Genomic DNA, 15,765 nt, shown 5'->3' on the forward strand with positions numbered 1-15,765 from the left:
TTTTTTTTTTTTTTTTAAAGGAAACTTCAAACACAGTAGAGCAAGAACTGCGCAGAGAGGTTGAGGATCTGAAACTTCGCCTACAGATGGCTGCTGATCATTACAAGGAAAAATTCAAAGAATGTCAAAAGCTCCAGAAACAAGTGAATAAACTTACAGAGCAGATAGTAAGTAAAACTGAGGAGTCATTGCCATTTGTGAACTTTCAATGTTTATTTGGTTTGCTTGTTTGTAAAGAATAGTGCATTTAAAATAATTAGAACACTGTGATAATAGTATTCTAAATTCAGCATTTTCCTTCGTGTCCATTTACATCTATTATACTTGACGATGAGCATGGGGTCCTAGATTTTGTGTATGTATAATGCTACTAAAGGCAGAGATCCCTGTCTCAGTTCCCTTTTTCTTCTAGGCTGTAAAATAAATTAAAAACCCTTATAGTGTGTGTTTCTTCCTTGTATTCAACTCCTGGGAGGGGAGGCACGGGAGAGGAGAAGAACTTTCAGGGAATTATAAAGGGTGCAGAACAAGGTTTAAAATAAGGTATCTGCATCTATTTTTCCTACTGCTCCTTTTATTTAGCTTTGCAACTTCCTGTTGACCCTGCCTTGTCATGGATCCTGGTTTTCCTGATTAAAGATCACAGATTCTCTGATTCAAAAAGTGAATTCTCTGATAAGCCCCAAAATTTGTGATTAAAACTAAAGGCCACCCACAGCCCCACCTGGTGCTGCTGGTGCCCCTTGCTCTCCGCCACCCAGCCTCCTCAGCCTTGCTGGTGCGTCTTACTCCCCCCTCCACCCCTCACATGCAGGAACAGACATGCAGACACAGACACTGACACTCGCCCACCCCAGCTGGTAAGTGTGTGTATAGGGAAGGGGTGGGGGAAAGGGATGGGGTGGGGAGGTGCAGATTGAGAAGCAGGGCAGGAAGCATCTCCCTGTGCCTGCTTCCAGGAACAGGGCTTGTGGGGCGAGGGCAGGGGTGTCCCTCTACAGGCTGCACATATGCTAGCCGGTTGGCTGGGGAAGTTTGCACACAGCGTTTGCCTCTGTGCCCCACACTACCTTCCCTCAGCTGGCTGCACGGCTCCATAGGCAAGTCGTGGTGCAGGGTGATGGTGGCCGTTGTCTGCAAGCCCCTTCCCCGCCAGCTGGCAGGCACCCATCCGCCACCACCCTGCACTGCCGCTTGCCTGTGGAGCCAGCGGGGTCTGGTGGCGGCTGCGTGCCAGCCAGCCAGTGGTGGGGGCTTGCACGTGGCGGCCACCACTACCCTGTGCCGCTACTTGCTTGTAGAGCTATGTGGCCAGTCACAGGGCAGCAGCGGCAGTGCGGTGGCAGCCATAGTGTGTGAGCTCCCCCTCCCTGCCAGCCAGCCAGATGGGAAACAGAAAGCTTGGATCCCTGCTTATTATCCAGAAGGTTAATGGTAAATGAGATGTTAACTCATGAGGTCTGTGGTTGTTGTCTAATCATATGCCTGTCATCAATTTGTGGTGACAGTATATGATCTATATCTTGCATGCTGCCAGCCCAACTGTCTTTTTTTAATGTGAATTATAGTTTCAGAGATCTTTCTTTTAGTGATGTTTCACTAGCTAGTAATGTAAATTTAAGTTTCAAGGGAACTATTACATTTAAATCTCCTTGTTTCAAGCATAACAAATCATTCTGATTTTCTAGAATGAAAGAGCGCTGTAATAGCTTTGAATATAGTTACAAGTTAACTTTTATAATTGCTGTGTTTTCAAGACTTTTTCTTTGAAATATGGCAGTGTTGTGTATAATGTCATAATCTAAACATATATCAGACTTCAGAGTGTTAATTGTAGCGTGACTAATTCAAGGTGTATTTTCTTAATTCTTGTATTTCTTTGTTGCCAGCAACTATATCAAGTCCATTCTTGGTAACAAAAATACTGCTAGAAATAAATTGCTTGCTTTCCTTCTTCCCCTTCTCCTCCTTTTTTCCCCTTCCTTTCACATCCCATCCCATCTCATCCCATCCCACAATGATTGCTAATATATAGTTTTCCACCCCCTAGAAAAACAGGAAACTAAGTTAAATTATAGCATATAGTGTTTTGAACAGTAGCATAATTATTAAAGCAGTTTGCAATATATTATTGATTTGAAAATTTCCTTTAATAAAATACCAAAAAAATTTCTTTTTATGAAGAAAATTGCAGGGAACCATCAGAAAATGACAGATTCGTCAAACAGTGAGACAGCTACTGCCGTCATTAAAGATAAAAACTTGCCCACATCTCCAGGTATCAACAACTTAAACTTTTTTTGTCATTTCTATTCATATTGGCTTTAAAAAAAAGGTATTATTTGTAATGTAATCTCCTAAGAGATTTCTTGCAGGTATGAACTAGGTGTTAGTGTTTCTGTTAATTTAAAGAAAGCAGAAGACACTGATTAGACATATGAATGCTGGTTTATGAACCTGTAGTTGCAAATGCTTGCTCTCAAATAATCCCATTAAGTTGACTTAAATGAGTTCAGATACATATGTACCATTCACAGGATTGAGCAGTGAACTGGTGTTTAGTCATGTTAATTGTCAAGATGAATTTTGTTTAGCTATACACAGATTGCACAGTTTAGTTATGCACAGTATATAACTGGTCTGAGAGTGCTTTTGCTTGGATAAAAATGGGGTGATATGTCCAGCATGTGCAAATTTGTTTCTGGGCCGCATTGTCAAAATTGACCATTGATATAATTTTACCTGTTAGTCCTTTAGTCACCCTTGGATTGCAGAGTTAATTTATAAACCTAAGAATCAATATCCCTGTTTATTTTTTTCTTCAATATTTGCAGTTAGCCCCACTTCATCTGATATAGTTTCGGAGATCATTGTAAAGGAGCAGGTGCGTGAAATGAGCAAAGAAATTGCTGAGAAAGCAGAGAAGTATAAGAAATGCAAGCAAATGTTGACAGTAAGTGAAGGGCTACTTTGGAAAGTTAAACAAAAGTAACTACAGGGAATATATTTGAAAAACAAAAGTACTTGGCTTCCCATCTGTGTTCCTTTAATGTTCATTCATGCAACAGAACATGATTATAGTAGAAAGTGATCACTAAGCAGATATCCTTATGATAGAATCTCACTGCCGCAGTATCTTAACTATGCGTAATCCATTAAGTCTTTTAAAGTAAGGTATCAGAACAGCAAGAATGATAAAGTTATAAGCTGAATTTCTCCCGTGGTTGGGAGCTTTCAGTGCAGTCTTTAGAAGGAATAGTTGCCTATTGTCATTAACTCATTTAGCTTGTCATCATTTTTCTTGCTGTCAGAAAGGTATCATGCCAGCGTGCCATGAAGTGACACCTGCTCTACCACTGCATTTGTGACTTCCTTTGTGGGGAGGGCATTTGTTCTGGTATATTCCAAACTTTTGCTGATCTGAGTTGCATGGATGCTTTAAAGTAGTGGTAGCTAACCTTTTTGTGGATGGCTCTATGGAGCATTCTGCTCCATTTCCGTGCCTCCCTTTACTGAGCATCCAGGGCACACATGGAACATGCAGTAGCTGCCTGTGCTATTGTGCTATGTGTAGCATGGGTTGCCCGACCCCTGCTTTAAAGGAAGCTTTGCCTTTGTCCTTCCTTTTGGATGAAAACCACTTTTGAGTGACTGCAAAGTTTTCTGGAGTGAGATTTTTTTTTTTGTGGTGGTAAGACACCTGGCAGCGTAATTTGAAGAACAAGTGGGATTGTGTTTTAAATAGAGCAGCAGGAACAGATCAATAGAAGGAGGAAGAGCAGATTGTTGAAGACTCAAGGAAATAAAAATTGAACCTTATTTCTGAAATCCTCAATACCCTTATCCTTTTCAAATCTTACCAGTTAGGTAAAGGCTCACTAGGTTGGGTAAATCACTAAGAAGCCATTTGACAGTGTTCTTTTCCTAGAAAGCACTGAGCATGGTTTGGAAGTTTAAAAAAAAATCCCTGGGCTTGTAAAACTGAGCAATTTATCATGAACAACTTTATACTACTCCAGGATGAGAAGATGAAATGCAGTGTTTATGCTGATGAACTGGCTAAACTGGAACTGAAATGGAAGGATCAAGTGAAAATCAGCGAGAGTATGAAGCTACAACTAGCTGCAGTGGAGGACCAGTATAAAGTAAATTATTGGCTATTGTTTGTTATAATGATGAATGGTACCCTGTGCTCTAGTAGCTAGGTTATTTATAATTCTGATAACAAATACAATCTTAAATAGGGGAAAGCACAAAATATATTGTTGCTATAAAGTGAAAATCCTTTTTGCACTTTGGAAATAACAAACTTATTTAATACTTAAGTACAATATATGAGAAGACTAAGCAGACCTTGTAAATGTGTTGTTAAGAGATAGCTCTTGATAATATTGGGCATATAGACATCAAAATTATGACTTTGGGATGAAAAGTAGTTGTAGTTCTGCATCCTTCTTATTCACAGTAACAGTGATGGGCATAGAATATATGTTGAAAATTTTCATATAGCTTTGTAATGCTGTATTTCTAGTTCATGATGCATACTCAGTGCATTTTTTAACCAATTTAGGTGTGTCCCTCTCTAAGTTATGACATGCTCATAGCTGTTCTTGTATTAACAATGGATTTAATTTGGGGGATCTCAACTGTTATTTTCTTAGTCTCAGATCATCAGACAGTTGAGCATAACTGACAGATTAGGTTTGGCTAGGCCTCATAGCTTAATCTTGGCATTGTATGATTCATGTTGTTAATATTTATTTTGAAATGGCTGGTTGGATAAACATGTGGAAAGAATCAGAAATGAAGCATTTCTGAACAGCAAATTGTCATACCTTTTGTCAGCTAGCTAGTCTTAAATGTGCAGTTGGCTCGCATTGAATAGCAGTGCTACCTTTCTCTGTATCACTGCTTCCGAAAATGGGCTAAATCTAAGTATTTCCTAAGAGCACGCTTTCCTAGTTGACAATTACTCAGCAGATTTTTCTTTTAAAAATATGGAATGGTGTTAAAGCAAGTTGTAGAATAACAAAGATTGCATGAGCGCTGCCTTGGAAGTCAAAGATGTTTGGTTTTCCCCATTTTAAGAGCTCTTATTTAAAAAAAAAACATTGAGGGGTGTGTGGTTATTTCTTGTTTAGTTATTTCTGTTAATTGGAAATGAATAACTTTTTTTTCAGGGAGACAATTGATTTTATTTGCTTTACTTTTTAAATTATACCAGTGGGGGCCAGCCTTTTTGGCATGTATGCCACAAATTAAGCCCCATACCCTCTTAGTGTCACTTGGATCCCTTTCCCTTTTCCGGTCCGCAGCTTTGCTTTAAACTCCCCATCCTGTACTTCTTGCTTGGTCTGCTGCTCTGCTTTCTGCTCTGTGCCCTGTCTGCCATTGTGCTTTTCTGCTCTCCTGTGTGTCTCACACAGAGGTTGCCCATGTTGCGTGTGACAAGTGCACCACAGCTCGGCCACCCCTGAATTACATCATCTCAAATATCTTTAAGTATCACTGGTCATCCATAATAAGAAACATGTAATTTTGAACCTAAACAACAGAAATGAAAGAACGTTGCCCAAATAACACTGGACCTGGCCCCTACATCCAAACTCATTCTTCCCCTGGAAAATACATTGAGGAAAAAATGGCACTTGTATCAAGGTCAGTAGATCTTAATAGTTTCATAGTTACTAGAGTCAGAAGGGACCTGAGCAGATCATCAAGTCCAACCCCCTGCCATGGCAGGAAAGAGTACTGAGGTCAAAACCCCAGCAAGATGACTGTCTAGCCTTGTCTTAAAGATCCCCTGTTAGGAGCCAGCATCACTTTGCTTGGAAGTTGGTTTTCTTTCTGTTGGACCAAGTGGAGGACAGAATTCAAGAAATGAGGGCTTTTTCCAGGAATCACTTGACCACCAACGTTTAGATATTTTAAACTACATACTGTTAGCCCAGATGCCCAGGCTGTGTTCAGATGACAGGAGTGTGCAAGGTGAAGTCTCTCAGGTAGCTGGCATCCAAATCCTATGAGTCTTTCTAGATCAAAGTTAATGTTTTTAATTTTGTCTGAAACCAAGAAAGAAGCCTGAAAGAACTGACTAATGCTTTTCCTTTTCAGTTATTTTTTGTCAAACAGACAAAGGCAAAAAGTAGAGCCCTGTGGAACAGGGAATTTTAATAAGAATCTTTTAAGGGGAAAAAATAGGGGGTTTCTTTGTTTCTCACAATGAAGTTTATGTGGAACTGTTGAGTCTATGGAAGAGTCTGAGTGTTATCACCAGTGCTTAACTCTTGACCCACACAAGCCTGACATCTGTTTGACTTCATTCTAAACAACATACCATTTTTGAACCCACGCAAGTGGGAAATTGGATGCAGGCTTACAAAGAACTACTGTATTCGCCCAAATCCTAGACAACTTTGTATTTAAGATCACTCTTCAGTAGTTAATTCTACACATGGAAAATTATAAATTTGTTTCAATTTTTCTATGCATAGAATGTAATTATTGGAGAGTTATCTTAAAATCTTCCATGCAAAGCAATGGCATGTGGGCAAGAGGCCAGACTGCTGCCCTGCTCCCCTACACTGCTTAACTTTTGAGTGGCGTGTCTGCCTCTAGGGCAGTCAGCAGAGGTGGTGGCCTTGGCTAGGGATAAGCCTGGCTCAGCTAGGGATAAGCAGTTACAGCATCTCTGGGAGTGTCTGGATTGGGTCTGGAGCTGAAGGTAAGCAGGGCGGGGAGGAGGGCAGGCTGTGTGGTCTCCCCAGCACTACCCTCTCCCCCATTGCCACTTGCCTCCTCCCCTACCACATGAGCCACCCTGGTTCAGAGCAGGCAGTGGCATGGCTCTGGCATTGACCCTGAGCCTGGGCCCAGAGCCAGAGCTGAGCCACCTTCTACCCCTTGAATCTCCTCGAAAGAGGAGCCCTCCTCCTCTTCCCCCCCGCCCATGGTGATTGGGAGTGTGGGGACGTCATCTTGTATTTGACTACATATTGCACATTGAGGGGTAAGACTTCTAAAGTCCTTCCAGGGAGTGATGTGCTTCATGCCATTATCTTCAGTGCACTGCTTTTCCTACTGTTTTCCTGAATGCTGCATTTTCCCTAGTCCTGTGTCTGAGGGACAACAATAAGTCTCTTTGGTCCACTCTCACTGATTTAAACTTAATGCAGCCAAATGAACATATTAGAGATGTAGCAAAATATTGCTATTTTTTAAGTATTTGTAATAATACTAGTAGTTTAAATGTTATCGTGTGAATAAAAAAAATCTGATACAAATATGGCTTAAAATTACTAAGTGGTGTGGGTGTGTAAATATAAAGTAATAGCTGGGGAAATTGTATCCAGTAATTGAGTGGTTCAAATTTTTTACATGTAGGCCCAATTGGCAGAACAAGAAAGAGAAATAAAAGAGCTGGCATCGCATTTGGAAGTCCTCGCTAGTGAGAAGGTACTGTGGGAATAATGTGTTACATCCAGTGGATTAGTGGTTATATTAATTTGCTTTAAAAAGACCCATTTGTTTATGTGGGGATTCCATGAAACGTGTAAAAGTAATTTTTAAAATTCACCAAAAATAAGTGAACTTTTTTTTGCAATATATGTAGAATTCTAGTTTGATATCTCAAAAGAATAGTGAGGCATTCAGGTATAGTTTCATAATTCATTATATCCATAAATATTTGTTTAAACTTTCTAGTTTTGTCCTATTTTGTTATATACAGGTAAAGATAGACTCATTCTGTCACATCCGTATGGCTTTCCCCAATTACTACAAATAGCCAAGTAGGAAACAGACTTACAGATGTAACAAAGGTTACTTAATTGCAGCTAAAACAGTAAACAGTTCCTCATCCATGAGGGAATTAAGATGTACAAAACTGTAACAGATTTTCAAATACGTGCTTGAAAATTAATTTTCATTTGAGAGAGTTGGATTTCTAATCAAATGCAGAACTTGTCTGATTAAAGAGAGCTCTGCCAAAATATTAAAGATAATGTTCTGTTGCATTTTTTGGCTGCTACCTGAAAGCTTTTCATGTATATATTTTTTTCATGCATTACAGTGTTTTATTCATGGAGATTGCATGGCTTCGTGAAAAGTGAGAGTTAATATTTTTTTTTAAAAAAAAGGAATAGTGTGTTGTATGAACAGTGCTGAAGAAGGCACGTATTCAACCTAGCTACATCCACAGTAGTTTCAGTATATACTAAAATAGTTGGCAAATAAAAATAAATAATTGACTGATTAAAAAAAAAAAAAAAAGTCAGCCTAAGTGCTTTTGAGGTTTGCAGGCTCTGAAATATCAGAGATTAACTATTGTGTATTGCATTTTCCATAACAAAGGAATAACAGAATGCTTGGATGGAATTCTTTTTTTTTAAATGCATCTGTACCGTATTTTTCTGATTCGTAGGAAAGCTTAAGTAGAAGTCAGGATTTTGTAAAACTGTTTAGCTGGAGGGTATAATTTAAACAGCATACATAAGGAGAAGTGCAACTGTAATAATATTGTATGAAGCTTATAAAAGCTTGTAATGTAAATATCTATAAATTTGCTAGACACGATTCTATGGAAGAATCAAAGTGCTCTGCTAGACTGGAACCATGATTTAAAAGGTTAAGTACAGTACAATAAACAACTTTTCAATTTATATTCCATTATCAGTGTTTGTTTATAAATGTCACTAAACATAGCATGCTGAAAATGTTCATTTGCAATCTCTTCAAACCTATAAAATTACTTAGTTTCTATTTTATTTACATACTTGTATAGCCTTTGATATTTTTTCCCTCCTTTTTTTTTAAATTGCTCCCTATCCTAACTGTCCAGTTTATGGCAAAGACTGTTTTACAGCACCTTTAAAAAGACTCTGATCTGCATTCTATTTTTAATCTTGGGCGATGCTGGAATTATAGTAGTATATACTGCCATATTTTCAGTACAGAAAAATTCGTATTGCAGAAGAAATCTGTAAGAATATGGGACACTGGTTCAAGCTTTTATTAGTAGCTCAGTATGCAACCAGGAACAATGATTAAGGGTTTACAAACACAAGCCATACACATTTCAAAACAGAAACTTTGCAGTTTCATTAAATTTTGGAGTACTTCATTATTCCAGTAATCCTTGCATTTTGTTATATGAAATTTAACTCAAAGTTAGTGGGCCCTGTATTACCACCACAACTTATTGGTAGGTAGGTCTTGAAGTGACTTAGGAGTCCAGTCCTTTAGCCACAGATCCTTCTGCAGAAGTTGCAAGTCTTTTCAGGGTAAAATAGGTGGTAGGCTGGGATTTCTCTCCTTTTCCCTCCTTCAGTGCACTCTCTTCTCTGTTTTGAGGGCAAGATGTGGGCAAAGACTGCAAGTCCTTGAAGTGGGCTGCCACTTGGTTGAGTTTGCAATACCTTTGGAGTTGGTTAGCAGCCAGATGTTCATGCTCTTATGGCATTCCACCAAAAGAAGCTAGGCTTCAGGCCATAGAATCAAAGGAGCTTGCTGTGGGAAGCTGCCTAGAAAAGAAGTTGATTTATGTATTTTTTTTAAGTATTTTAATGCCTTTCGTGAATATTAAGCAAGAAATCCAAAGAAAATTTTAATACTGTCTTTATGCTTTTAAAGACTATACTCTTTTTAAAATCACTTTACGAATTACTTTTTAAAATTTACCATCCCGTTTGTTGTATATATCCTAAGTCTGAGGAATCTTGATGTATACACCATCTTCTACTTGACCCACTAGTGGAACACAATGTGAATGTAACTCAGTTTCTTCTCTCATATACTTCATTTCCCTCTCTATACATCATTTAGTATGGCAGAGCCATACAGCTGCTTTATTGTTGACAGTTGCCAAGTCCTCATCCACAGATTTGTTGCATATGTGAGGAGGTGGTCAGCAGTCTGTGGGTGCATCACCACACTCACATATTGGACTGTCCTTTAAACTAATCTTATAGTGTAGCATTAAAGCATCCAGCTCCAGAGTGAATCCTGTTTAGTTGAGTCCATAAGTTGCAAGGGAGCTCATACCCGGGTAGATAGGGGTACTTAGGAAGCATTTGAAATGAAAATCAGTCTCATCCCACTTCTTTAAGTGCTTATAGGCTGCTGTTCCCACTTCTACACTCTTGCAACAGTACCTGCCTCTCCTTGAATGAGGTCTTTGACTTTAGTCGTGTATGTACTGGTTACTCCAAGACTTCATGAAGCAGGTACTCCTGGCTTTGTTGGGCACACTGAGCCCAAGAGTTGCCTTCTGTCTTCTTAGTTGGGGAGATAGTGTCCCTGATGGTATTGGTAGCATGTCGACAGAAGTATGCTACATACTACAGTACTGTTCTCATTGCTTAGTTTCCTGGTGTGGCTACTGCATCGCCATGCTTGACAGTAATATTCAGCAGGTGCATATACTAGTGCAAGTGTTGATGCCCTTAGTGGTGAAATTGACTCCATAGGTTGTTCCTGCTTAGTTGTCTTATAGCACCAATACAGGAGCTGACCTTCTTAGAATTGTACCTACCTACCTGTAACTCAGCTGAAGAGGAATGTTGATTTGTTGAATTATACCTGGCACAGTGACTCCAGTTATGAATCATCTGAACTGTTGCCTTAGATTTATGTAGTAGTATTGTACTGCTCTGACTTACTGAGAACAAGCAATAATTCAGGTTAATTACACTGCAGTTTCTTCAGAGAGAGCCTATAAGCCAGATTTTAGTGAGTTGTAACTATATGAAAATTTTACAGAGCTCTTGCCCTCTTGGCAAAATCTTTAATACTCTAGTTAGTACCTCTATTACTAAATTCCCACAAAATTCATTTTGTGCTTAGAGTATGAACTGAAGCTTTAGGAAGTAATAACGGCCATATTGGATTAGATCAAAGATCTATCAGCTCACTGTACTGTCTCTACAGAGGAAAAGAGTCCATTTCCTGTCATGACCTCCTAGCTGCCAGCAGTCAGAGGCTTTGGTATGTCCTGAGCTTGAAGCTATATCCTTAACTGTTGTGTTTAACAACTACTAATGGACTTGTGCATCAAGTAATCTTTATATATATCACTCCTGCAAGATAAGTGTATAAAACACATTCTTTAATACAACCTGGCACAAGTGAACATCTTTATAAATAACAAATCAGTAGAGCTGTAGGAAGCTTCAGTCACTGATTCGGCAGAGAATCAGCCCAATTCGGTGGCCAAATCTCCAAATCCGAATTGAATCAGGGAGACCCTTTAATTTCTCTCAATTGATTTGGAGAGATTTGGAAAAATTTGATGATTCAGACATAGACACAGCTTTAAAATGTTTTTTCTACATGCCTCAAGGTACTAGGCTGCTTGTGAATGCTGAGATGGTGGGGCGGATAGAGTGTCCTACAGGAGCACGTGCTCTCAGCAGCAGACCTGAAAGTGGACTAGAAACAATTCTGAGTCTGCCAGGGAGCGTGTGGGGGAGCCCCCCCCCCCTCAGTCAGCGACTGGTGTCTCCTGGGTCTGGGGGGGGCACCCAGGGTTCCCCCCATGGCCAATCGCTGGGGGGGCAAGGCCCCCCACCACCCCTATGGTCTTGGCGGTGGACCCAGAAGTGGACCGGAAGTACCTCTGGTCCACTTCCAGGTTGGCTGCCATGAGTACGCAGGGGGCCCCCCCATGCTCCTTTGGGACACTCCATGCAGCATTCATGAGCCATGCCTGGTACCTCAAGGTATGTAAAAATAAATAAATAAATAAAAATAAAACTTTGTCTATAGCCGAATTGCTGATTCTCTGAATTGGTATTGAATCTTCAGATTCAGCCAAATCGAATCGGAACAGTGATGCGAATCAGTGATTCGAATCACATCACTGTACTCAATTCGGGCCAAATCTGAATTGAATATGGTCCGTTTCGCATACCCGTACAAACCTATATATATATATATATGTGTGTGTGTGTGTGTGTTTTTCCCCATTCAAGATGAGAAATTCTGGAAGGAAATGTTTTAATTTCAGGTTTTATAAGGTGGTTATAAACAAAGAAAATTGAACTATTTTTTAAAATTACAAAAAAACTCAGCCTTTAAACCATATCAGTGCACTGATTTACAGTTGTGAAATGCATAATGATTTTATTGTTGTATTCACAAAGCTTTCCTGGACTGCAGGTGTCAAAATTTCTTTCCTGCTTATTTATGGAAGGGTGGGGAGGAGGGTGACTAGGATTATCGTTTTCAACTCATCCCTCTTTTTAGGTCTGTACTTTTCAGGCCACATCTGAGTCTTGCATAGTCTTTCTGTGTGTTTTCTCTAAAATGTATCTTTTCTTGTCTGTCCATGCAAGTAAAATGCTTGTGTAGTTACTCATTTTTTATCTTGGTAACTTCTCTCCTTTTTCTGGCCATAGTACATGCAGTCTTACTTCATTTCTGTCTTCCCAAAATGTTGCTGAAAAGATCAGCTGCCTAACCTGTCGCTTTGATCGTGTTGCTCTTTTCTTTTTGCATTCCTCTGCTGACTCTCACTACTCTATGTTATCTAACATAAATGACTTGTCTCGATTTTTTTCCACCCCCCCCCCAGCCTTTCCCCATTGTACATAATAGCTCATTCACAGCTGATGTCAGCTTCTCCCTCAGCTCAGCCTGTGATTCTAGACTTTTAAATGCTTGCTTGTTACATTTTCAAAACAGCATTTTATACTTTCTTCCATGTCCCTTACAGTTTGGATGATCTTCCTTTAATCATTGGAAAACTAACTTCTTCTCTTTTTCTCATATTATCAACTAAAAGTTTAACAGTGGTTAGGCTGTTGGTGTGTTTACTATGCTGATCAATAATCTGTCATTGTTTGTAATGTTGTCTCGCTATCTGTCTGGGGTTTTGGGCATTGTTTTTTTTTAGATTTAAGAGAACCTAGCACATGAGGATCTTAGCTTTTAGGCGCTACATTACAAATACTAATACTAATAACAGCTGGAAGTGTCAACATTATTAGACCATTAGTCATTGGGATAACAACTGAGGAACAATTTTGTGGTGTTAATCTGATTTATTTACAGTATAATATTTCAGTAAATAATTCTCAAAAGAACTTTGCCTTTAAGGGGGATGAGACTAAAGAAAAGAAAATCTCTGTTTAATTATGGGTTACCTACTTGGGTAGGGCATTTTTATCTGCTTTTTAAAACAGATTAGTTACTCTTTCTCTTCCTTTTTTAAATAGCTTAATCTGGCACACTTGCAAGTGATTACTGTAGTATATTATTCCATTCATAAATATGGAAGGGTATATTCAGTAGGGTTAGCTTTGTTGCAAAGGCAAAATGCAACTCTTACTCTTTGGCCTCTGGTAGACATTCAGTTAAAGGCATGGTGGGATCTGAACTGCAGTCTGAAAAATCATGCCTCCTGTCAAGCTATGCATGCATGGCATGTGTACTTGCGGGATTAGATCTCATGGTGTCCTCATGCCTTGGCTCAGATGCACTCCTACAGCTGGGAGCATGGGTCAGGATCATCTGATTGGGACTTCCAGCTGTGGGAGTGCTTGGAGGGCATGGCTCTGATGTGCTCCTGCGGCTGGAAGCCCAGTCAGCATATTGGACTTTTTAGCAGGGAGCGCATCCGAGCCCTTGGGGCTGACCATATGTTCATCAGGGACCAGCCAGAAAGTTGGCATGGTGGGTACCAGCCACAAAGTTGTTACACATTTTTTGTGTAATAACTTTGTGGCATATTCCCTGTTTTAGCTTGTCACTAATTGAATGAATGGGTGGTCAGGTTACTACTTAAGATGTGATTCCCTGGTCAATCGTGTCTTAAGTATAACGTCTTCCAGGGACCATTTTGTTTGCACTGTTTTCTTTCCTCTTCTTCATGGAATGGGTTGAGTAAAGGCTTATGCACCTTAAGTTATTTTATCTCTTAATGGAAGTGATAGAGCTTTTCATCCCAGTGGGATTAAACTTCAGCTAGGTGAAATCAGGGTAGGTCCATTCAAGTCAACCAAGGTACTCACATGTACAGGCAAAGAATACAGCTCATTATATATTTTGTAAAACTTTTTGCTTACTTGTGTTGCATGCAGAATGTATTACATCAAGCCTAAGAATGATTTCTGCATTTTCTTTGGTGTGTTTCTCTGTGAGACAAATAGGAGATAAATAGGATTTTTTTAGATAAACAGGAGTTTTTCCCAGATATGTCAGCCTAGTCAAGTGATGTAAAGAGGATCAGAACATAGACAGATAGTACTTGAAATATTTTTAGAGAGAGCTTATGTTTCTAATACAGCTCAATATTTATTTCTAATAGATTTAGAACATTTGATATGGCTCTATAGATTGATTGCATAATTAAATTTATTGTTTTAGGAACTTGGAAGGAGACCAGATAATCAGGCTGGAAGAATCACAGGACAGATTTCTCAGCAGATGTTGCATTTTCGCAACCCATATTCAGAGGACGGTGGATCTGTTCCTGCAGTCCCAAGTAGACTACCAGTACTGCAGTATGGAAATCCTTATGTAACTCAGGAAACAAGAGGTCAGAAAAGATTTATTTTCTTCCCTGTTTTTTTTTTTAAACAGTTTCAAAAGAAATATGCCAATTTCTTAGACTAGAGAGAAGATTAGATAGTAGTTAACCTATACAGTGTTTATAAGATACAGTTGGATTAACAAATAGGCTGTAATAGGCTCAAATCACTTTGAGGTGGACTTTCAAAAATGGTGTGTGGAATATTGTATATTCACATCAGTGTTCTAGTTGTAGATTCTGGTTCTTATATTTTATTTTTTGGTCAAGATCTCCTGTTTTTACTAAATCAAAACTAAAAATATTTTAAAGTTTTTATTTAAATTGAATAGCTGTTCTAAGTCTATTGAACAGAATGCTCAGAAATGCATTCAGAGTTTTGTTCTTCTGTTTTCTATTTCAGTTGGAGCAGATGGTGCTTTTTACCCCGATGAGATCCAAAGGCCACCTGTAAGAACATCTTCCTCTTGGGAATTGGAAAACAATGTAGTCTGTAGTCAGCCTTCTCGCAACCTTAGTCGTCCTGATGGTTTGGAAGACCCCGAGGACAGCAATGTACGTTATCTTTTGCATTCTTTTATTTCCCAGTAGCTACCCTTACTAGTGAATAACCAAGAACAGAAAAGTGCTTAGATATACCCATTTGCTAAAAATTCGAATGTACTTAAGTATTTCTAAAATATGAAACTTTTTTTTTTAATTGAAAAAATGAGTGCTCATTAGGTAAGAGGAAAAAAAGTACAGCAAGTGATAAAATATACTTCCCAATTCAGAGCAACCTCTTGAATATTATTACTTAATGTTATTTGACATCAGTTTCTTAATGCTTTTACTATATAAAGAGAGAGACTAATTGATGTTTCAGCCTATAGCTACATTTGTGTGGGTAAACATTGCACAAAGTTGTCTGCATATGCAGCGCTTTAAAAAAATGTTCACTAGTCTGAAGAATTCGTTGAAATTGAAGACAAAAGCTTGATGGATTTCTTTTTATACCAGTCATTTTTAATAAAATTTTAAAGTTAAATGTAACATACATTTATGAAGACAGCTTTCCAAAAGAGAGATCTAAAGAAATACTTAAATGTTATGAGACAGTTTAAGCTATTAAAAAATACATAAAGCCATTTGTCTGTTGTCTTAAACAGGATAAAAGTAGTATTGCTGGCTAAGTTCCTTTTTTAGCATTTCATATCTTTTTATATATTCTAAGAATGTTTGATTTTTTTTTTTTTTTT

At 38.7% G+C, this 15,765-nt stretch overlaps 1 protein-coding gene across 3 annotated transcripts in view; it reads left to right on the forward strand.

Moving 5' to 3' along the window:
- The window catches only part of TAX1BP1 (Tax1 binding protein 1), a 92,926-nt gene that overhangs the window by 62,751 nt on the left and 14,410 nt on the right, over positions 1-15,765 (forward strand). For 2 of the 3 annotated variants that reach the window (XM_019535308.1, XM_019535312.1), the window contains 7 exons: positions 21-167; positions 2,185-2,278; positions 2,835-2,953; positions 4,020-4,145; positions 7,384-7,455; positions 14,365-14,536; positions 14,931-15,082. In XM_019535308.1, coding sequence (XP_019390853.1) covers positions 21-167; positions 2,185-2,278; positions 2,835-2,953; positions 4,020-4,145; positions 7,384-7,455; positions 14,365-14,536; positions 14,931-15,082 — 882 coding nt within the window. The remainder of the gene's footprint in view (positions 1-20; positions 168-2,184; positions 2,279-2,834; positions 2,954-4,019; positions 4,146-7,383; positions 7,456-14,364; positions 14,537-14,930; positions 15,083-15,765) is intronic. The other variant, XM_019535321.1, reaches the window with a different exon arrangement.

Source organism: Crocodylus porosus, unplaced genomic scaffold (assembly GCF_001723895.1).
Source record: "Crocodylus porosus isolate Cpor-Errol unplaced genomic scaffold, CroPor_comp1, whole genome shotgun sequence".
Taxonomy (NCBI): domain Eukaryota; kingdom Metazoa; phylum Chordata; order Crocodylia; family Crocodylidae; genus Crocodylus; species Crocodylus porosus.